Source organism: Hordeum vulgare, chromosome 1H, assembly GCF_904849725.1.
Source record: "Hordeum vulgare subsp. vulgare chromosome 1H, MorexV3_pseudomolecules_assembly, whole genome shotgun sequence".
Taxonomy (NCBI): domain Eukaryota; kingdom Viridiplantae; phylum Streptophyta; class Magnoliopsida; order Poales; family Poaceae; genus Hordeum; species Hordeum vulgare.
The window spans coordinates 431,555,075-431,578,583 of NC_058518.1; the positions used below are offsets into that span (position 1 = coordinate 431,555,075).

The 23,509-nt window shown below is 42.7% G+C and overlaps 1 protein-coding gene and 1 pseudogene across 1 annotated transcript; one reads left to right on the forward strand and one right to left on the reverse strand.

The window, feature by feature from the left end:
• Positions 1–1,228: 1,228 nt before the first annotated feature.
• LOC123400087 lies at positions 1,229–4,175 on the reverse strand (annotated as a pseudogene).
• An 840-nt stretch (positions 4,176–5,015) lies between these two features.
• LOC123412883 (ARGOS-like protein) lies at positions 5,016–5,884 on the forward strand. Its single transcript, XM_045105846.1, has one exon. It carries the CDS (start codon positions 5,337–5,339, stop codon positions 5,652–5,654), a length of 318 nt encoding a protein of 105 aa, XP_044961781.1. The 5' UTR covers positions 5,016–5,336; the 3' UTR covers positions 5,655–5,884.
• The last annotated feature ends 17,625 nt before the right edge of the window (positions 5,885–23,509 follow it).

Here is a 23,509-nt window from a genome sequence, read left to right on the forward strand (position 1 = left end):
TTACTCTGTTCTTATGAACTCAATACACTAGATGCATGCTGGATAGCGGTCGACGTGTGGAGTAATAGTAGTAGATGCAGAAAGTATCGGTCTACTTGTTTTGGACGTGATGCCTATAGATATGATCATTGCCATAGATAACGTCATGACTTTGCGCGGTTCTATCAATTGCTCGACAGTAATTCGTTCATCCACCGTCTACTTGCTTTCATGAGAGAAGCCACTAGTGAACACTACGACCCCCGGGTCTATTCACAACTATCGTCTCCACTTTTACTTTTACTTTGCTTTGTTTACTTTTCGCTTTCAGTTCTCACTTTGCAAACAATCTATAAGGGATTGACAACCCCTTCATAGTGTTGGGTGCAAGATCTTTGTGTTTGTGCAGGTACTTGTGACTTGAATGCTCCTCCTACTGGATTGATACCTTGGTTCTCAAACTGAGGGAAATACTTACCGCCACTGTGCTACATCACCCTTTCATCTTCAAGGGAACACCAACGCAAGGCTCCAAGACCTCGGGGGAATCCTTTGCATATTTGCCAAGGAAATCCTTATAGGCGTAGCCAGCAGCAGAAGAATTCCTGGCGCCATTGCCGAGGAAGGTCTTTTGTAGCCGTAGCAGTCACACATATCACTTCAAAAGAATACAAGGAAGCTGGTGGAATAGAGAGTGAACTAATCTTGGTGTTCATCACGGTTCCCTGCTGAATGGAGGTAGTGTGCATTTGTGAGATTGCAGCAGCAAATAATACTCCAGTTGCCCAAATTGCAAGCAATCGGATTAGTATTTTCAATTCCTCAACTTGAGTTACAGTACAAATCCTCCATGAACTTTGACAACTGTTGTTGCCCAAGGGAAGATAAGAAATAACGGCTGCCTTATCGAAGAACCTGAGAAAAATGATAGGATTAGTGATATGATGTGTGAACATTCATTGCCGACTTTATACAAAACCATAGGATAGCAAGGCTATGGTAGTAAAAGTATGTTGCATTGTGATAAAATAACTGCATTTTTTTAGTGTCTCAGGAATACCTTTCTCTCAAACTTCCCTTCACAAGCTTAACGAGGTACGTATATATGTTGATTCATAATAAGTGAATTTTTATGTTAACTTCTCTTTAAGAAATTATTAGGTAATTAACAACTTACTCGGTATGGACATGATTACTTCAGTTAGAGCTACATCATGTAAATAAAGGTAACATAACATATGTGCGAATTTCACTGAATAAGTAACGCAAAAGAGGCAGTGCAGTACCTGAAATCATTAGTATGAGCTAGTCTCGGTCCTCTCTTGTGTGTGTTCTTGCTCGTGGCCTCATAAAGAAGAGAGTTGTCGGCTGGGATTTCTAAGCTCATGTTCTTAAAAGCGGCAAAAGTAACCTAGAAAACACTCTTCATTGGGGAACCGCTAGGCTCACGCAACAGGAATATTGGTGTTCCAGACACAAAGCCTACCAAAGCCAGAGCTATGCACGTGGTAGCAATACCATATCCTATAGCCCAACTCACATTTTCCTGAACCCAGACTACGATGGTGCCACAAGTAATCACGCCAAAGATGACACAGATATAAAACAAACTGAAGAAATTCCTCCTCTTCTGCGTATCTAGACCGTTTTCATGGTTGAATTGATCTGCCCCAAGTGGAAGCAACGCGAACCTTACTCCTCCACAACCAATAGCAGATATATACAAACCCGAGAAGAAAATTAGATTCTCAGTTCCTTTTGATGATGAGCATGAGCTGAAGTTGCATAAGGCTGGAACAGAAGGTATAAGTGATCCAACTGTAATGAGTACCATGCCCTGCAATACACATCGCGGTTCATCATAATCTTTCTCTCAGAAATATGCATCAACTGAATGGTTGGATTATTAAAAGTATTTAGCAAACATAAGAAACATGATTGAAATATGAATAAGGTCGATGGGCTTAGCAGGAAGACTGTGATCTTACAAGTAGGTACATAACAAGGGAGATCAAGACAGTCTTGTAATTTCCCCAGTAAGCATCTGCTATGCGTGCTCCAAGTATAGGCACAAAGAAAACTGCAACCTAAAGTACGACAAAGCACGCCATAGTATGCACATGGAACTCTAATTTTACAACCTCAAGCCTATCAAATACAACATAAACATAATGTAAAGATAAACAATTGAGTACAACCTACACCACAAGCTGATTAAGTGCTCCTTCGCCCTATACGGATGAAAAGCCATCATGAGGTTAGAAAAGAAGGGGGCTTAATCGTAGTTGCAGCAGTTGATATATATACTGACATCAAGGAAATATAATTTTTCATATGAATGGAATACCTGCAAACCATGGTAACTGCTGCACATTTTGTAAGCATACAAACATTCATGCAAAATGATATGGGATAGGGAATATGTGCCACCATTTATTGAGCGTTGTATGACACAAGTAAGAATCGCTCACACCACAACAAACTTACAATTCAAGAATCATTTAAATGTGTCATGTGCAACAGTGCAACACCATCTCGATGCACTGCTAGTGAGCATGTTTGGATTGAAAGTCTTTAGTATCACAATACTGTATCTATAAATGGCAATATGAAACAAACACGACAACAATACATAATGAATATCGGTTAGGAATCAAGATTTAAGTGAACCTCACAAATGATTTTATTATGCTTATATTGCGAGATCTTCTCCTTGTCTTATTTCTTCATCTCCATTCCGCTCGCTCGAGTTCCTCCGCTCAAGCTCAACAAGGCTGTACTTGAGAAAATAGTCATCATGAAAATTTTTAAAAAGGAAAAATTCAGTAGGTTTAGATGTACTCCATTACAAGGGAATTTTAGGATAATTAGTTCAGTTTTGGAATCCACACTATGCAATCTCAACTTACAAAATATGTATTATCTAGAAGGCTGTGCGAGCAAACATCTAGTCTCAAATCTCAATACGGTAATTCTAGGTACAAACCTCGAATTTTAGCGGATGCCTATGATGCAATGTAAAGGTGATGAGATAACCCATAATTACCGACTATCTTTTGCTGTCTCATTCTCACTCCTAATTACTGACTACATCTAAAACATCTTAGATGCTTGTCTACAGAAAAAGACAGTAGCTAAGATGCTTTAACTTGAGTCTATTTTTTAACATAGAAACACCCTAATTACTGAGCGTCTTTTGCTGTCTTTACACATGTTCCCTTAATTTTAAGAGAGAGTTTCATTGGCTCTTTCCTAGCCCGAGATAGGCCTTTTATGAAGGTATTAATTTGCAACCTTCTCATTTTCATTCCTTTGATGTAGTTTGAGTGCTATATTTGGACAACGCTTCAAGGTCCTGATTCTCAGGTTGAGCAATACTTAGAGGTCTTCTCTTTTTGACTGAGATTTTATGTCCTTTGCAAGAAATATTTTTGCCACTTTACATATGATAGGCATATGGGTGTTCAATGAGACATATATTGTGGCACAGACCAATATATGCAATTCATTCGACTTTGTTTGATAGTTATTTCTGGACAACCCATAATGAACAAGCATCTTAGCTATTGTCTTGCACCTAAATTCGAATGATGCAGCACCCATTCTCACTCCTATGGTGGGTATATGATAGATTTGGTGGGGAAGAGGGTACCTTTGGTGGATTGATTGATGTGCCTTGGTTCTCCTCCTCCCCCGTCGGGACCTGCAACCCAACCCATCACATCAGAGATGCATACCTGCTAAGGAAAGGAAATCCCATGCCTGCATCAGGGATTGGGAGAGGAAATCGAGATCACTGGAGGAAGAAAGGAGCTTGACGAGCACAAGAGCGGTGTCCCGGGCAGAGACGGCTTCGCTCCATGGCGCCTTCCTACAGATACGAGACGAGATGGGGTCAGACTTCAGAGAGCACAAGAGAGGAAGAGGAGGAGGAAGAAGAAGAAGGGGAGGGGTTCATACCGTAGCACTGTCGTCAAGCCCTCTTTGCGTGCGGTTAGTCGGTCGGTCGGTCGCCATGGCCGGCGGCTAGGGTTCCCGTCGGGAGGAGAGATGGAGGATCTAACCGTGGGCTTCGCTGCTCGAGCGGATCTACGAGCAGGGAAAGGAGGGGAGGCGGCGCCAGCGGTGGGGTGGAGGTCGGGGTTGGGGGAGACCACGGGGTCAATGCGAGAGAGAGGAGGGGATCGTGAGAGCATGGGGGGTGGCAGGTGCGTTCGTGGGTCGCGTGCTTTTTTCTTCTTCCTTTTTTTTTTTTGCCTTTTGACGGGTGGCAGGTGCGATCGCAGGTGGGAACAAACAGATATGTACGATGGGCTGTTATGGATCTATTTTTTATATTGAACCGTTTGGTTTTTGGAGGTTTGAAAAAAAATCTATGAAAGAAAAAAATCTATGAGAGGAGGACGTGGATGGAATGGCTTCCAACCATAGAAGTAGGATCGCTACAGGTTAAACCATCACGACGGCACATCTACTTTAATAATAGAGATAAGAAACACCACTGCTCTCCGAACCGAGCATGCAGATACGCTGATACGATTCTGGGAGTACAGCACGGTCGCCTAGTTTAATCGGCCAGAAATATCCGGTGCATGCACAATGCATGGTTTCCGGTCTGATTATCGATAGCTTGATCTTGTCATGTCCCTGCCACTACCAAGGGGAGTATCAGCGGAGAGATCTTCAGATCTTGCAACGACCGGCTATCAATCCAGCCAGTGCATCGAGGCCATTCCGGAAACTAATCGCTAAAGAACTTCAAATCATCCTTGCTGGAGACCGTCAACAGGGCATAATTACACCCCATTAGCTAGCTTGCTAGGTAGCTAGCACCCCACCCGATAAGTAAAGAGAGCACGAGACGAGATTGTTGGACGGGCGGGATTCTCTCGGCAGGGGGGAGGAACCTGTATAGCCCCAACAACACTGAATCGGAGGCCATGTGAGGCTGTCTCGTCTGCTTGCATCACCGGGGGAGAAAGCAGGCATCAAAGGATGACCAGCTGACCGTAGGTGCATTGCACCCGGGCGTCCAAATCTTCAGGGTTTGCCCCCCAACACAGGCCAATTGGCCGACGGGTACGGTTGCGCATCCGGGGCAGGGCAGCCGATCAACCCGCGCTTCCGCAGCCACACCACCAGTATCTGTCCTTGGCCGTTGTGCCCCCCGAATTCAGAGATATCTTCGATTGCAGTCCACCATTGCAAGGAAGACTGCAGCAAGTAGCATAGCAACTAGCAAGCCCTTTATAGTCAGTTCCTATATGTACCACGTACAAGTTGTCTGCTGCTGATTGTAGTGGCATACTCTTTTCTCTTGCTCCCCGCTTGGAACTGAGACGGTCCACGCCGCTCGAATGTCGACGGAGAGGAGGGCGAGGCGAAACGGTTCCATGGCCGGCGGAGGAGGAGGCCGGGTGCGCGGTGTGGAGGTGAAACGGGCGGCGCCGCAAGGGCAGAGCTCGCCTGCCGCTTCCGCGGGGTACTTCACGGCGGAGCTGGCTGTGCTGTTCCTCTGCCTGATCGCGCTGCTGGTGTTCCTGCCGCTGGTCCTACCGCCGCTCCCGCCGCCGCCGATGCTGCTGCTGCTGGCCCCCGTGGGGCTTATGGCCGTCCTAATCGCGCTGGCGTTCGTGCCGTCCGACAGCCGGAGCATCGCCTCGTCGTGCCATTGAAGAGGACGGCGCGCGGTAGTAGGAGTTAAGAAATCATTTTGCTTTTTGTTTCGAATTGACGTTTTTTTTTTTGCGATGGGTATCGACGGTTTTGTTAACTGCTAACACGATCCAGGTAGAGAAATCAGAGCTTTATTTAATCACGTGCGACCGTCAAAGAATATACTCTGTGCGTCAAGGATTTGTACAACTACGTTGTGGAAATTAGGATTTGTCCAAGTGCTAAAGCTAAGTTAGCTTTCATTTTTCTCTTGATCGCAAAACCTTTTTTTTTCATAATACACAAGGCAAGCATCCGGCTTTAAATAAATAAAACTCAAAAGTCCTGTTTGATTGTGTGCATCGCTTTTGAGCTACTCGGCTTTTTAAAATTCAGCTTCGTTTTAGAAAATGCAAACCAAATGAGATAGCTTCACGATATTGTCGTTTCGTAAAAAACTAAATCTAAGGCACAACTTCATGTTTTTTGTGGTTCTCTTTAAGAGGTGCTTCAAAAAATGTAGAAGCTGGAGTTGGAAGAAAATTACCTTTCACTGCCACCCGTAAATGGATATTCCTTCGTTTTCCTCTCTCATCCAATCCGATGGATCCTTTTCACCAAATTTTCATTCTCAAAGCTGAAGCTACATGAAGCCAAACATTCTTTTTTAAAAGTTACAACTTTTATATGAAACTGCTTTAAAATGGATTGATGGAGCTGAATTGATTTTGATGGAATAGAGCACACATAAACGGAGGCGAGTTAAAAAACGAGATACAACACACAAGTTTTGCCAAACAATTAGATGAACCTTACAGTCTAAGAAAATTTCGAACCGTTAAGCATGTGCAATGTATTTCCAGAATTTCGTCTAAACAAACGTGTAAACAAACGTGTACGACATGAACATGTTAGCACATTACATTAAGAAGATATACATATATTCATCTACGAGCGTCGAAACAAAAAATGCACAACACAAAAGTCATGTGAAACAATGCGATAAAGTTACTAGTCAAATGAAATTTCAAACAGTCTACCACAAATTTGTCTAAAATAGATTGAACACAAAATTGAACATTTACAATCAACAAAACTACAAACCGATGGCCTAAATGGAGGCATAACGTCAAGGTGTCTTTTTTTTCTGTACAACTTACCTTGAATCTAAGCACCTCCTGTAGATTAGAAGTCCAACACCAACATGCCGACGAACACGAATTTTGTCTATTTGGACCGGCTTGAGGCAAGGCGTATGGCCTTGCACACCCAACCGGTCAACCCATTTGATCCACCTGGCCGTATTTTGTCCAACAAAACATATTTTGTGCAACAAAACATATTTCGTGCAACAATCTAGAATTATAGGCCAATGACCATAGTCTATGCCGACGTAGGTGCAACCGGACGGTATACATACCAACACACATAAAATTCGCATCTCTCACAATAGTTCATGCCGGCATACATCACAACACAAAAAAGAATCGTCTCTCTCGACTATAGCTCGTGCATCTCGACCGTAGTTCATGCCAGCACGCACGATGACATACAAAAAAGCACGTCACTGCCATAGTTCATCCATCTATCTCGATCATCTCCTTTTGCTTCTCCTTGAGCCAAATTCTCAAGTCGATCGTCATGATCTCCACTTCCTTCCAAATTCACACTAGCTTCACCTCGTTTGCTTTTGTCCGGGCATAGCTCTCCTCAATCTCGATCTTGTTCTTTTGGATGTCGAAGTAAGTCTTCATTTGCTTCTCTTTCTGTTGGCGCTTCCTCTCGTTCCTCACATACTTTTGGGTCATGAATCACTTTAAAGTTTGTTCAAGCCGAGTGTCGAAGCATCACGCTTATCATCTAACTTGGAGTTGGTGTTCCCTCTCGGACACTTCACACCTCACTTGGCCCAATGATCGCCGACGGCCCCCATCTTTATTTTGCACCACACATTGCTCCTTATACTTTGGGCACCCACAAATCATCATCCAACAATTTTTCAACGTGAATGGCTTGTCCCCATGCTGGATCTTCCAGCTCTCCAAAGATTGGAATGTCTACAAATCAAGATGAAATCAACAATATGCATTCATATGCAATGGAGATAAAAGCATCGAACACACATATGAACAAGGGTAAGGAATTGTATACCATGTATTTGACACCTAGGCCACTCACGGGATGGTCGGTGATGTTCTCAAGGGAGGCACAAAACTGGTTGCACTCTAGTTGGATCAAGGTCCACCTCTGTTGGATGACACACCGGGCTTGAACTTCCCACATTCATGGAAATATGTATGGACCCCCTTCAAAAGACCCAAACATTGTGCTTTTTTTCTTGACGCCGGTCTTGTATCTTGTCCAATCTTCATACATGCTTCGCAAATCAACTTGTCCTCATCCTTGGTGTATCCTCCTGTCTGGATGCTTTGTCGCCTCCTTTGTGCATTTTCTTGTTGAGACAGCTCATGGTGGAACATTGACTCATCGTCGATGTCAACATCATCTTCTTGCCCTTGATTTCTATGACCATTGGTGTCTTCTTGCATGTGTATGTCCATGTATTCTTGCACTTAGTTGTACTGCTCGCGACCATCTTGGATTTGGGTCTCATCGACATTATATGTTTGGCCACCCTCGTAGATGATTCCCTCCATGAACATTGTAGTAGGAGGGGTCTTCATGAGTCGGCGTCGGGGTTAGTTGTTCGTCGAACCGGTTGCGGGCATTGGGAAAGTCTCTCGTAGGGATTTCCCGCAGACTCTTCTTTTCCGTCCCGGTGGACTGGCGAGAGGTGTGACATTGAGATCGAGGGTCGCCGCCACGGGGAATGTTGGTGCAAGTTCACTCACTTTCGGCGAACCATCCCCAGGTGACCCGCTACAGCTCCCACCTCCCCTCGACCTTTGTAGACCCCTCCCCCACCCTTCAATCCCTTTAAGACCCCCTCCCGCTGCCAATGAACAACTCCGACAACCTCCCACACCCCCTGATTTGCACCCATCAAGTTTCAGAGCTGTTCATGCCAACTTCCGATCATCCATGGCTTGCCATGGCCATGGCCAACACTCATGTCATCTCAGCCTTCGGCCTCGCTCTTTGCGAAATTTACTTAACCCAAAAAACGTTGAATTACATATAGCACGGGCGACAACTAATAGGGTCATTGCGGTTAAAAATAATATACACGATACTTGTTCCCACAGAGGTTGCTTGCAAGGAAGGCTTTTGCATCCAATTGTTATTCTTGATACTTGTCCTTGAGTGTTTTTTTTTGACAAAGCAAATATATTAATATAACAAATATATCAATTACTCCCAGTCTATGCAACAACACAATGTCATAAAGACATTATGAATACACACAATCAAAAGACAAAAAGAAAAAGAAAAAAGAAAGATCCATCAATTCCTTGTAACTGTAGCACAAACTACCACCTAGATAACCCCCAAAGTCCAAATTCTTCAAAAGCAACGTCTCCAAAAAGGAAACACTGCACAAGCATTGTCATCGCCAATCCTAGATCTTAGTTTTTCACCCTGAAAGCTAAGACATTGTACTCCGTGCTGCCGCTCCCACTTGCAGATGCCGCTGCTACCACTCACGAATCACCAAGCAAAGTCCTCATCACCACGAAGACTCGGTCCTCAATTACAAGGCCTCAGACCTCAGCCGCCATGATGTTCTCAGGGATTGTCTTCACCATGGAAATGGAAATACCGACGTGTTTCATAATGTCAACACATACCAAAGCTTTGCATCACACCCTCGTGAAGCCACTCGGGTTGAAATAGGGCACACATGACCGAATCTCATCCAATCCAACAACATACATGCGTTAAGCACCCAATAAAGATCTTCGATGGAGCATTCCGAAACTCGTCGATGGGCAGATCTATGTGGGTTGGCAATCGGCATAACACCATCTTAGACAAAAACAACCCAAGGACCATGCTACCCACCGGTTCCCTACAACAAGGTGAAGATCTCAGCGGACAACGCCGCCACCACCCGCACCATGCGAAGATGCGTAGCTGACCGCACAACCCCCCGAACAAGTTATCCCGCTGCCCTCGCGACGACAGCGGTAGTCGAGGTTGCCAAAGAAATACGAGGCCGCCGCCCCGGCTCCCATTTCTGTCGGACTAATCACGTTGTGCATGGCCGCAATAAAGCTCCGACCGAAGATCCCGCAACGCAAGAAACGATGGCCCCCCACCATCATCAGTCGCATGAGGAGGATGAGGATCCATCACCACCGTCAGCCTCGTGGCCTTTGACCGGAGACATACTTTAGCGACAGCAGGGAAAGCAAGATCGGCGGGGGAAGTGGTGTCGGTTGCTCTAGGGTTTTGCCCGAGTTGCCCCTTCCGGGAGCGAGATGGGGGCCTTTTCTTTGGAGCACTTGATGCTTTCCCTCAACCATGATGTGCATGTCTCATTGTATTAAAAGTGCAAACCGATGGTTGTGTTAGATCTTGCTTGATAATGGAGGTTCGTGCTAATGTATTGCCTAGTTAAAATTTGCCACACTTGTGAAAGTACTGTTCTGAGCTCGAGCTCACAAGATCTCGGGTGAACAATCAATTTACAAAAAAACAATAATAAATTCAAAAAATCTGATTTTTGGCCAACAAACATTGATTGTTTTTTCTAACACCAATGCAAAATTTCATATCGGAACCACATATCTGGAGGTGTGGACAAAAAAATGCTCTAATATAGCTCCAAAACACTCTTTTTGGGGTATTGATTTTTTTCCCACACGCCCACAAATGAATGTAGAAAAAACATTAATGTTTCTTGTAAAATTATACTCCTTCTGTATTTAAGTATTTGTTGTTGAAGAACACTAATACAAGTACCTCAGCTATAAGTATTGTGATACAAAGGGAGTATATAACTTGGTTTTACTATATTTTTTAAATTTTACTCTTCACTAAGTTCTTGTAAGCCGAACTCACATACCTAATGTCTGCCACACTGGTAGATAACCTGAAAACAACAATAGTATGCATACCATCATGGTACCCATGCGTTGCCACGAGTTGACAAATATGTAGAAATGAACCAATGATTAAATGGTATTTGGTTAAAGGGCCATTAATTTTAGTTCACTCATTTTGACCAGAATACATGTACAAGTTTCATCATTTTTTTATTCAAAAAATGTTGACCAAAACACAGGTACAAGTTCCATCAATTCTTTATTCAACTACTTGTTTGTCACTCCCTTCAATTGATGGTTGAGGCCCCCAAAACATGTAGTTGTTGCTGCCTTGGAAACCACAAAGCGTCTTCTTTTATATATATTCAGATTCAGGAGAATTTGTACGATGACTAAGATTACTTACTTGGAGACAAGATCATAAGAGTAAGTAAGAACTTGGGGATATAATCTTCCAAATCATGTGAGACAACTTGAACTTCCCCTACAAGTGAAAAAATCATAACATTATGGGAAATAAATGCACTTTCCACTTTACTCTTGTATAGCTTAAACTTGACATTTAACAAACACATTCACAAGAACGAATTAGCAGGAGATCTTACTCATCAGAGCAAAGGAGTGCCTTGTCAAATTGGCCATGATTAGTCCAGGACGAACTTAATCAACCGCAATGGTAGATCCTTCTCGACCACGTATGAAATGTACCTTGTTGGTGACTTTTATAAACCATCATGTCCAATCATATACAAACAAATAAACCTAGAATTGCCACATGGATTTTATTTTGGTGAAGATTTAACATGAAAGCTCATTGTATCTTATGCAACTGAAGTGCATGACCCTCATGGTCATTGGCAAAGACGTGAGGGGCATGTAACATGCACGCGTTATGGCCTCGAAGGAACTTTTAGTTTTTCTACTTCTTTGTATATGTTTTCAACTGTAGTTTATCATCACCGAAATAATGATTTGTTTTATAGAATAGAAAAATGACCAAGATAATCCGGGAACATGATAGTGTGTTTTGTCACTGTTGAAGAACCTTGCCAATGGCCAGCCATATATGGAGAAAAAAGAACAATCAAGATGGTTTTCTAAAGAAGTCATACCATCTCATGGTGCACATCATGTTCATGGATCGTAGTCAGACTCTCTTCTCTCAGCTTCATTGTCATCTTTTCAGCCTACAAAATCAACCACTCGTGTTCTGAATAGTTATTATAAATAAATTTCAAGAGCAGGTCATGGGTGAATCATTTGGGTACCATACTTAAATTTTTTTATGTCTATGATTGATTTGATAGATTATATCGCATGCCATGTAGAAAGCCATGCCCAATTTGAATGGATGAATCATCTTTGAGTGTTCAAGAAGTCTCGGGTAAGTCTCGCCGGCATGCACAATTGATCTACTTTGTCATCTATCTTGCGAGGACATATAGAGCTCATTCTTAGCACACCTGGTGTCTTGAAGGAAAAGAGTGATGATATACTTTATTTGCTACAAAGGACTTTTTATGTTAGAATGAATATTGCTTTTATTCCGTGTAGTTCATAAACTTCATCAATGAGGTCTATAATTTGTGTTGGTAACAAAGATAAGATCCAATTTAATTGTAAAAAAACTATGTTACACACAGAAAGTGTAACATGTAAGCTTAATACTACTACTTTCTTCCTCGGGTGTTTGTGTTGATCATGCAATTCTTGCTCGTGCATGCCATTTTGATAGCCATTAAAGAACATTTTGAATGTAAGTAGGAGCATGCAATCTAGGTTGAGCATTATATGAAATATATAGCTAACTAGTATTTTATATAGAACAAAAATATACAACTTTTTCATAAGCAAGGCAAAACCACTAACAACACTGTTATAAGTAATTTCTTTTGGAGCGTACTAATAACACTATGGTGTATACTTTACCTACCACTATAGAGATATGTCTTAAAGTTTCAGATTCATTCTAACTACAACGGAAGTAACACTACCCTGCTCGTGCATTACAAGCTAGTGAACTACAATTGCTTGTCATCCAACTGTCACAAAATCACCTTAGGTGTTCACCAACTAACATGTCCCCCTCCGTATGCAATAGCATTATCCTTTTTAAACCTGAACAAAACCGTACATTTCAGCAAGCAAAAAAATAGAAAAAACCAAATTCCTCAGTCCCGTTCCAAAGTCTCATTCCCACCAAGGTCTTTTTTTGAAAAATGTTTAATCCATGGAATGATTATCTTGTTCTAGTTGACCGTACATGTAAAAGAAGAACGATATGTCTAATTTAAAAGCACTAAGACACACATTAGAAATAGTAGTAAAGATGTCATTTGTATGTAGCCGTTCAGTTCTTAAATTGATCGTCATGTTAATTCTTTGGACTGGCATTATGTGTTAATTTATAAAATCTTAAATGTTGAATTTTTAGGAAAAGGGAGGTTGCCAAATTTCTTAGACATATATGTGTTAGCAATTAGTCATTCTGCAATTGGAAACTTTGGGTAGCAACACTAAGAAACAAGTGTTAAGCTCCTGAGTGTTGGTAGTTCTAAATCCCGGAAACCTAACTGTCTACTGGCCAATAACTTTGCATATATACTAACCCGATATAAATTCAGAAGTTGTATTGTTCAGACTTCTCAACGGGCTATATAATAAGGTCACCGACGGTGGTAGACGATGCAATAGGAAAGTATCACCTATGGCATTGATGGGGTTGTCCATTAGGGGTAGGGCCATGGACCTGCATTCCATGGCCCACCTAGGGACCCACAGAGTCATCAATGCCCTCAAAGCTATCGGTGCAGTATCAGTCTCACTTGGATGAACAAATTCTCACTCGGATGCACACGTGATACATCCCAAACGTATCTATAATTTCTGCTTGTTCCATGATATTTTAGGTGACATTGTTATATGTTTTGCTACACTTTTATATCATTTTACACATATTTGGACTAACCTACTAACTCAGTGCACCCCGTGCAATTTCTGTGTGCTCATGTTTATTTTGCAGGGGCTTTTACCCAATTTCAGAAGCCCGAAAAATTCTAGAAAAAATATATAAAAAATCAGCAAAACAGAAGCTTCCGGATCACCGAAGATGGGCCAGAGGGGGGCCAGGGCCCCTCTAGGCGGCCTGCTGGCGCGGCCAGGCCCTAGGACGCGCCAGGAGGTCGCCTGGGTGGGTCCCACCTCCTCCGGTGCCCTCCTTTGTCCTATATTTAGAGTCCCAAGAGGAAACTCTTGCAGACTTTCTGGAATCACGAATTTCTCCATCGTTTCGCCGCCGCAGCGCTTACGAGATCGGGAGCGTCACGAGACCTCTTCCCGGCACCCTGCCGGAAGGAGGATTGACCTTCGAGAGCTTCTCCACCGCCATGGACGCTTCCCGGATGTGCTGTGAGTAGTCCTGCTTGAACCATGAGTCCATGACCAGTAGCTATGTCATGTATTCTCTCCAATCTTGTGCTTCAATGGTTAGTCCTTGTGAGCCGCCCTACATGATCAAGGCATCTATATAATTCTCTTGCTATTGCTATGCTCGGTTTGTTGGGATCCAATGGATTATGAGATTATGTTTAGATTGTTATGAGTTATATATTTGATTATTCTTTTATATTATGTTCCTTAGTTATTCATGCATGTTCTCCGTTGCTATTTATTGCTTTGGCCGAGTAGTAGATTGTAACTCCAAGAGGGAGCGTTATGCATGATTGTGGGTTCATGTCCCTCGATGTCTAGCTTGTGTGATAGAAACATGAGACTAGGGGATGTGCTTGTAGCCACCAGGGAGAAAAAAACGGTGCTTGTGACCACGGTTGCAAGGATTGTTTACCTTACGCATAGTTCATTAATGCAGTTGTCTGTTGCTTTGAGTTTACTCTTTGGGTGGGCTCGCAACTTAATAACGGAGAGATGTTATGGATAGATATCTCAAGGTGGATGATTAGTAAGTAGATGCTGATGAATAAACGGTATACTTGTCTTGGCGTACTGCCCATTACTATTGAACTCTAACTATCAAGTAGCATAATTAGCATTGTGGTGCGATCATAATTCTGTCCATTGCCCAACTGTGATCTGTTTACCCAAGCATAGTTGTTTATCGTCTTTTGGGAGAGAGACTTCACTAGTGAACATCATGTGACTCCGGTCCATATCACCATCATTGTTTACACCTCCATCATTTACTGCTTTCATTTACTTTTCCGTTGCAATCGCTATTACTTTCATGCTTGTGTTTTGATCTTTTGCAAACTACAAGGACGGAGAGATTGACAACCTCTCTGTACTCGTTGGGAGCAAAGTTATCTGTTGTGCGTGCAGGTCCACGTCTTCTGCTGGCGCCAGGGTGGAAGACACCTAATTGTTGAGCCTAGGAGTCCTTCTGGTTCGATAAACCTTATAGTCTCTGTGTAAGGTAAATCTGCCGCTGACTACATCTCTACCTTCCACTTGGGGTAACCAACGAGGGGCGAGAAGTATATCCATCAACTCGTCATGAAGCAAATTTTTGGCGCCGTTGCCGAGGACTCCAGTCTTCAAGATAGGGGAGTTGCACACTATGCTTTATCTTTGGTTTTTAGTCTTGTTAGTTTGCTTTTCAATTTTTCCTTTAGAGTCTTATACCAAAAACCACAAAAAAATAGTTGCTTTGTTCTTGCTTGTTGCCGTTGCTATGGGTTACACTGAGAACACCATGTTGGGTGACTCCACTAGTCACAACAACAATGATTATACCTTCTCCTCTATTGCTCCAGTTACCACTAAGGGTCTTGTTACAAGTAAACCATGTGACTATACTAGTCATTATGCAGAATTATGCCCTTGGCATGGTTGCATCGGGAAGCCACAAGATCTTTGGTTTGAAGTTGCTCCTAAACGTCCCCAAACTTGGGAAGACGTCCAAACTCTTATAATAGAGAGCAAATCTAACATAGAGGATGAAAGTACAATTTTACTTAATAGCAATAATATTGATTTTGACAATTGTAGTCTCTCCGAAGTTATCACCTTTTTGCAAAGAATGGCTAAAGACCCCCACACTAGTACACTCAGTATTGCCTTCACCGAGCATATTACCAATGCTCTTACCAAAGCTAGGGAGGAGAAGCTCAAGCTAGAGACTTCTATTCCTAGGAAACTAGAAGATGGTTGGGATCCTATGGTCAAAATAAAATTGAATAATATCTCTTGCTTTGCTTTATGTGATGTTGGAGCTAGTGCCTCCGTTATGCCCAAAAGAATGTATGATATGCTTGATTGGAAACCTGACGATCCATGTTATTTTGGTGTTCGTCTTGTTGATTCTTCCATAAAGAAATCTTTAGGAAGAATTGATGATGTGCTTATTATTGTCAATGATAATTATGTGCCCGTTGATATTCTTATTATGGACATTGAATGTGATCCTTCATGTCCAATTGTTTTGGGACGTCCTTTTCTTCGCACCGTTGGTGCTATCATTGACATGAAAGAGGGAATTATTAAATTCCAATTTCCTCTTAAAAAGGGAATGGAACACTTCCCTAGAAAGAAGATTAAGTTACCTTATGAGTCCGTTACTTGGGCAAGTTATTCTTTTGGAGTTGATAACACTTGATCTTCTTGCATTATGCCTAGCTCAAATGCATAAAAGAAAGCGTTTGTTGGGAGGCAACCCAATTTGTTTTTACTTTCTGTTTTAGTGGTCTTGATGCTTGTTACTGCTGTAGCAACATCATTGTATCTTTTATTTTTAAGCTTTGTGCCAAGTTATAGCCTCCGATTGCAAGAAAATTCAAAAATTGTGACATGCTCTCCAGAAACAGATTCTGTCTGCTTGACGGAAAAATCACCAAATATCACCAGATCATCTTTTCGATAATTGTTTTGACAAATTCTCTATATAATTTCCTTTCTAGCATATGTTCTGAGTTTTTTGATTTGAGTTGTAGAAGTGCCCCGAATAAATTATTTACTACCTGCTGTTATGTTTTTCACAGATTTTGCCATGTTTTGTGTTTCCATTGTTTTGCGAATCCTAAGCTTTCTTTTTATTTGCAAAAACCTTTTGGCAATCATGAGAAGCAGTAGATTTTCATGAAAATCTTTATTTCCAGCAGGTAATGAATGATTTTATTAAGGGTACTCACCACTCTAATCAGCTTATGATGAGTTTCGTATGAAGGGAGTTTTCAAGTATGCGATGGGAGTGATGATGAAAGAAGATACATGAGTGTCAAGCTCTCAAGCTTGGGTATGCCCCATGCACCCCAATAAATATTCAAGGAGACTCAAGCGTCTAAGCTTGGCTTCTCTATCAACAATCATGAGTTCGTCCATCTCCATGCTATATTTTTATCACTTCATATGATATGTGCTATACTTGGAGCGTCTCACTATTTAATTTTTAGTTTGTTTTAGTTTTGCTTGATGTGCATAACAAGTCATAACCTAGCCTACCTTGTTTGGAAGAGACACACGCTCCATTCCACTCTAGAACACAACATAGGTTTTCATGCTTATCCTTTTTGTGTGTTCTTCATCTTTTCGTAGCTACTGTCATGCTTAGCTCTTAGTTTTCATGCTTATCTTTTTAAGAGCTATTATTTAAGTTGCTTCTGGAACTCTCTTGAGTTATCATGCTTATCTTGTTTAGAGAGTTGGCTCGTTGCACTGAGTTGTGTGTCTTGCATGAGTAGGTAATTGAGGTTGCTATTTAAGTATAGTAGTAACTTGCAATAGTTTTGAGGTATTGATTTGAGTAATGTTTGGACTATTGCTGGCAAGAGCTTGAGCCTATTAGTGATAGGTGTCGTATTTTGGGAAATCCGCGTGTTTTTAAAAAACCAAAAATTAGTTGAGAACTCTAGCTACTAAATTGATCACTAACCTCTGGAGGGGTTGGAATATATAGGGTACCCTCACGTTACCATGAGTCGAGGATGCGCAAGGATAACCAAACCCCCAAACACTCCTCCTCGGGCTACTTGTCTTTTTGTTAATTTCCTAACTAGATAGAGTTACCGATAATAAGTGTATGAGTTCTTCGGACTAATGTGAGTATTCGATTGCTGTCACTTCCACCATCCATATTTTGCTAGCCTCTTCGGTACCGTGCATTGCCCTTTCTCACATTGAGAGTTGGTGTAAACTCCGCCTGAGCATCCAAACCCATGACATGATATGCTCTGTCATACATAAGCCTCATTATATATTTCCTCAAAACAGCTTCCATACCTACATATTAAGGCATTTCCATAGCCTTTCCCAGATACATTGCCATGCAGCATCCACCATCTCATGACTTGATCTTCATGTCATACATGCTTTTGCTTGACCATAGAGCCGCATGATAGTTGGGCCTTGCCCTTATTACTGCTACATGATGCGCTAGTATCATTGCATATCCTGCTACACTAGCAGAGGCATACATTTTCATACATCATGATTGTTTTCACTTGTCTTTATGTTGAGTACTTCTTATAAAGTGTGATGATTTTTTTTTATTCATGTAAAACATAGAGTGTTGCCCTTATGTGAGGAAAAGATCCCAAAGTGGATAAAACAAAAGATCCCAAAGAGGACAAATGAGAGGTAAAAAGAAAGAGCCAAAGAGGCCACAAAATAAAAAAAAGAGAAAAAGAAAAAGAAACAAAAAGAGAGAAGGGTGCAACACTACTATTCTTTTGAAATATCCACACTCGTACTCCATTGCTATATTGGTACTACATAGAGATTATCATTCATGCATAACTATGTGGGGACCCTTACACTATAGAACTTCGTTTGCATATTCCAATGATGAGCCTCGTCAAATGAGCTCTAGGTCTTCATGAGCCAACAAGTTGGATGCACCCCCACTAGTTCCATTGGAGATCTAACCTTAGCTCATATGTGCATTTGTTACATGGCAAGCCCTACTCCTCACATCATATCTATCATTTGGCTTTCTCTCGCCTATGGTTGTCCTCATTCATGTGAGCCTTTCACACCTTTTTGTCTTCCTTCCCCATCATTATTCTATTTGCCATCCTAAGTACCAACATATCTTGCTTACGCTCATCCATTGCATGAGTGCTCAAAATCGAAAGGGAGAGGATCATTTTGACTTGTGCCTCACTAGTGGTCTGGGGATGAGTCAAAATAAGATTCCAAAGGAGATTAAGTGTGAGGTTTAGTAGATTGACTTATCAATTTAAAAAATATTTTATGATCTCAACCCATCTCCCACTTCTTGCAAGCAAACACCATTTAGAGACATTCGAGTCACGGACAACGAGAGCTCTTGCACCTTTATGTTCTTACTTTGCTAAACTCAATACTAGATATAGACTCTTGCTTGTTATTGTCTTGACTTGAATTGCATATCTCACTTGCTTTACTTTGAAGTTCTTATATGTGTGTTAGCATGTCACCACAGAAATTATTTTGTTATCATTTATCAACTCGAGGACGAGCAAAAATTAAGCTTGGGGATGTTGATATGTCCCAAACGTATCTATAATTTATGCTTGTTCCATGATATTTTGAGTGACATTGTTATATGTTTTGCTACACTTTTATATCATTTTACAGTTATTTGGACTAACCTACTAACTCAGTGCACCCAGTGCCAGTTTCTGTCTGCTGATGTCTATTTTGCAGGGGCTTTTACTATTGGAAATATGCCCTAGAGGCAATGATAAATAGTTATTATTGTATTTACTGTTTAAAGATAATCGTTTATTATCCATGCTGTAATTGTATTGAATGAAAACATAGATACATGTGTGGATACATAGACAAAACAATGTCCCTAGCAAGACTCTAGTTGGCTAGCCAGTTGATCAATGAGAGTCAAGGTTTTATGGCTATATGCAAGTGTTGTCACTTGATAACTGGACCACATCATTAGGAGAATCATGTGATGGATTAGACCCAAATTATGAACATAGCATATTGATCGTGTTGTTTTATTGCTATTGTTTTTTGCATGTCAAGTATTTATTCCTATGACCATGAGATTGTTGGGTAACGTAGCATAAATTCAAAATTTTCCTACGCTTATTCAGATCTTCCTATGGAGAGACCAGCAACGAGAGAGGGGTAAGAGCATCTTCATACCTTTGAAGATCGCTAAGCGGAAGCGTTGCTAGAACGCGGTTGATGGAGTCGTACTCGCAGCGATTCCGATCTAGTGCCGAACAACGGCACCTCCGCGTTCAACACACGTGCAGCCCGGTGACGTCTCCTGCACCTTGATCCAGCAAGGAGGAGGGAGAGGTTGGGGAAGAAGACCAGCAACACGACGGCGTGGTGTTGGTGGAGAGACGAGGTCTCCCGGCAAGGCTTTGCCAAGCGCCGGCAGCGAGGAGGAGGGAGAGGAGCAGGGCTGCGAGAGAGAGATTAAACCGTGTCTCAAACAGCCCCGAACCTCATCTATATATAGGGGGAGGGGGAGGGGGCGCAGCCCTTAGGGTTCCCACCCCTAAGGGGTGCGGCAGCCCTTAGATGGCAGAGGGGTGGCGGCCAGGGCAAGGGGGAGGGGTGGCGCACCCCTCTGGTGGGCCTAAGGCCCACCTGAGTTAGGGTTCCCCCCTCTTTTCCTTTCCCCTGCGCCATGGGCTGAGTGGGGAGGCGCACCAGCCCAACTAGGGGCTGGTTCCCACCCCCACTTAGCCCATCTTACCTCTTGGGGTCGCAGCCCCCCTTCGGTGGTCCCCCGGGACCACCTCCGGTGGTCCCGGTGGTCCCGGTACGTTACCGGTGATGCCCGAAACACTTCCGGTCTCCGAAACCATCCGTCCTATATATCAATCTTTACCTCCGGACCATTCCGGAGCTCCTCGTGACGTCCTGGATCTCATCCGGGACTCCGAACAACTTTCGGTAATCTCATATAACAATTCCCTATAACCCTAGCGTCATCGAACCTTAAGTGTGTAGACCCTACGGGTTCGGGAGACAGGCAGACATGATCGAGACACCTCTCTGGCCAATAACCATTAGCGGGGTCTGGATACCCATGGTGGCTCCCACTAGCTCCACGATGATCTCATCGGATGAACCACGATGTCAAGGATTCAATCAATCCCGTATACGATTCCCTTTGTCTGTCGGTATAGAACTTGCCCGAGATTCGATCGTCGGTATACCTATACCTTGTTCAATCTCGTTACTGGTAAGTCTCTTTACTCGTTTCGTAGCACGTCATCGTGTGACTAACTCCTTAGTCACATTGAGCTCATGATGATGTTCTACCGAGTGGGCCCAGAGATACCTCTCCGTCACACGTAGTGACAAATCCCGATCTCGATTCGTGCCAACCCAACAGACACTTTCGGAGGTACCCGTAGTGCACCTTTATAGTCACCCAGTTACGTTGTGACGTTTGATACACCCAAAGCACTCCTACGGTATCCGGGAGTTGCACGATCTCACGGTCGAAGGAAAAGATACTTGACATTAGAAAAGCATTAGCATACGAACAATACGATCTAGTGCTAGGCTTAGGATTGGGTCTTGTCCACCACATCATTCTCCCAATGATGTGATCCCGTTATCAATGACATCCAATGTCCATGATCAGGAAATCATGATCATCTATTGACTAACGAGCTAGCTAACTAGAGGCTTGCTAGGGACACATTGTGATCTATTCATTCACACATGTATTACTGTTTCCTGTTAATACAATTATAGCATGAACGATAGACGATTATCATGAACAAGGAAATATGATAATAACCATTTTATTATTGCCTCTAGGGCATATTTCCAACAGTCTCCCACTTGCACTAGAGACAATAATCTAGTTACATTGTGATGTATCGAACACCCATAGCATTATGGTGCTGATCATGTTTTGCTCGTGGAAGAGGTTTAGTCAACGGGTCTGCAATATTCAGATCCGTGTGTACTTTACAAATATCTATCACTCCAGTTTGGACATGGTCCTGGATGGAGTTGTAGCGGCGCTTGATGTGCTTCGTCTTCCGGTGAAACCTGGGCTCTTTGGCTATGGCAATGGCTCCAGTGTTATCACAGAAGAGTGTCATAGGACCCGACGCGCTTGGAACCACTCCAAGGTCGGTGATGAGCTCCTTCATCCAAATTCCTTCATGAGCCGCTTCTGAAGCAGCTATGTACTCCGCTTCACATGTAGATGCTGCCACGACTTCTTGCTTGCTGCTGCACCAGCTCACTGCCCCACCATTCAACACATATACGTATCCGGTTTGTGACTTAGAGTCATCCGGATCTGTGTCGAAGCTAGCATCGACGTAACCCTTTACGACGAGCTCTTCGTCACCTCCATAAACGAGAAACATTTCCTTAGTCCTTTTCAGGTACTTAAGGATATTCTTGACCGCTGTCCAGTGTTCTGCACCAGGATTACTTTGGTACCTCCCTACCAAGCTTATCGCAAGGTTTATATCAGGTCTGGTACACAGCATGGCATACATTAGAGAGCCCACGGCTGAAGCGTAGGGGACAGAACTCATCTTCTCTCTATCTGCTGCCGTGGTCGGCGACTGAGTCTTACTCAATCTCATACCTTGCAAAACTGGCAAGAACCCTTTCTTTGAGTTTTCCATATTGAATTTCTTCAATATCTTGTCAAGGTATGTACTTTGCGAAAGACCTATGAGGCGTCTCGATCTATCTCTATAGATCTTGATGCCTAATATGTATGCAGCTTCTCCAAGGTCCTTCATTGAAAAACACTTATTCAAATAGGCCTTTATGCTCTCCAACATCTCTATATCATTCCCCATCAATAATATGTCATCCACATATAGTACGAGGAAAGCTACAGAGCTCCCACTCACTTTCTTGTACAGACAGGCTTCTCCATAAACCTGTATGAACCCAAACGCTTTAATCACCTCATTAAAGCGAATGTTCCAACTCCGAGATGCTTGCACCAGCCCATAGATGGAGCGCTGGAGCTTGCATACTTTGTTAGCACCTTTAGGATTGACAAAACCTTCTGGTTGCATCATATACAACTCTTCCTTAAGATTCCCGTTAAGGAACGCTGTTTTGACGTCCATTTGCCAAATTTCATAATCATAAAAGGCGGCAATTGCTAACATGATTCGGACTGATTTCAGCTTCGCTACGGGAGAGAAAGTCTCTTCGTAGTCAACTCCTTGAATTTGTCGAAAACCCTTTGCGACAAGTCGAGCTTTGTAAACGGTTACATTACCGTTTGCATCAGTCTTCTTCTTGAAGATCCATTTATTTTCTTTGGCTCGCCGTTCATCGGGCAAGTCCACCAAAGTCCATACTTTGTTCTCATACATGGATCCTATCTCGGATTTCATGGCCTCAAGCCATTTGTTGGAATCCGGGCCCGCCATCGCTTCTTCATAGTTCGAAGGTTCACCGTTGTCTAACAACATGATTTCCATCACAGGGTTGCCGTACCACTCTGGCGCGGAGCGTACCCTTGTGGACCTTCGTGGTTCAGTAGTAACTTGATCCGAAGCTTCATGATCATCATCATTAACTTCCTCTTCAGTCGGTGTAGGCACCACAGGAACAACTTCTTGCGCTGCGCTACTTTCCTGTTCGAGAGGGGGTGTAATTACCTCATCAAGTTCTACCTTCCTCCCACTTACTTCTTTCGAGAGAAACTCTTTCTCTAGAAAGGATCCGTTCTTGGCAACAAAGGTTTTACCTTCGGATCTAAGATAGAAGGTATACCCAATAGTTTCCTTAGGGTATCCTATGAATACGCATTTCTCCGCTTTGGGTTCGAGCTTTTCTGGTTGAAGTTTCTTCACATAAGCATCGCAGCCCCAAACTTTAAGAAACGACAACTTAGGTTTCTTGCCAAACCACAGTTCATACGGTGTCGTCTCAACGGATTTTGACGGTGCCCTATTTAAAGTGAATGCTGCAGTTTCTAATGCGTATCCCCAAAATGATAGCGGTAAGTCGGTGAG

Coding starts and splice junctions, on each gene's coding strand:
- LOC123412883 (XM_045105846.1), top strand. CDS start 5,337: ATGTCGACGGAGAGGAGGGCGAGGCGAAACGGTTCCATGGCCGGCGGA.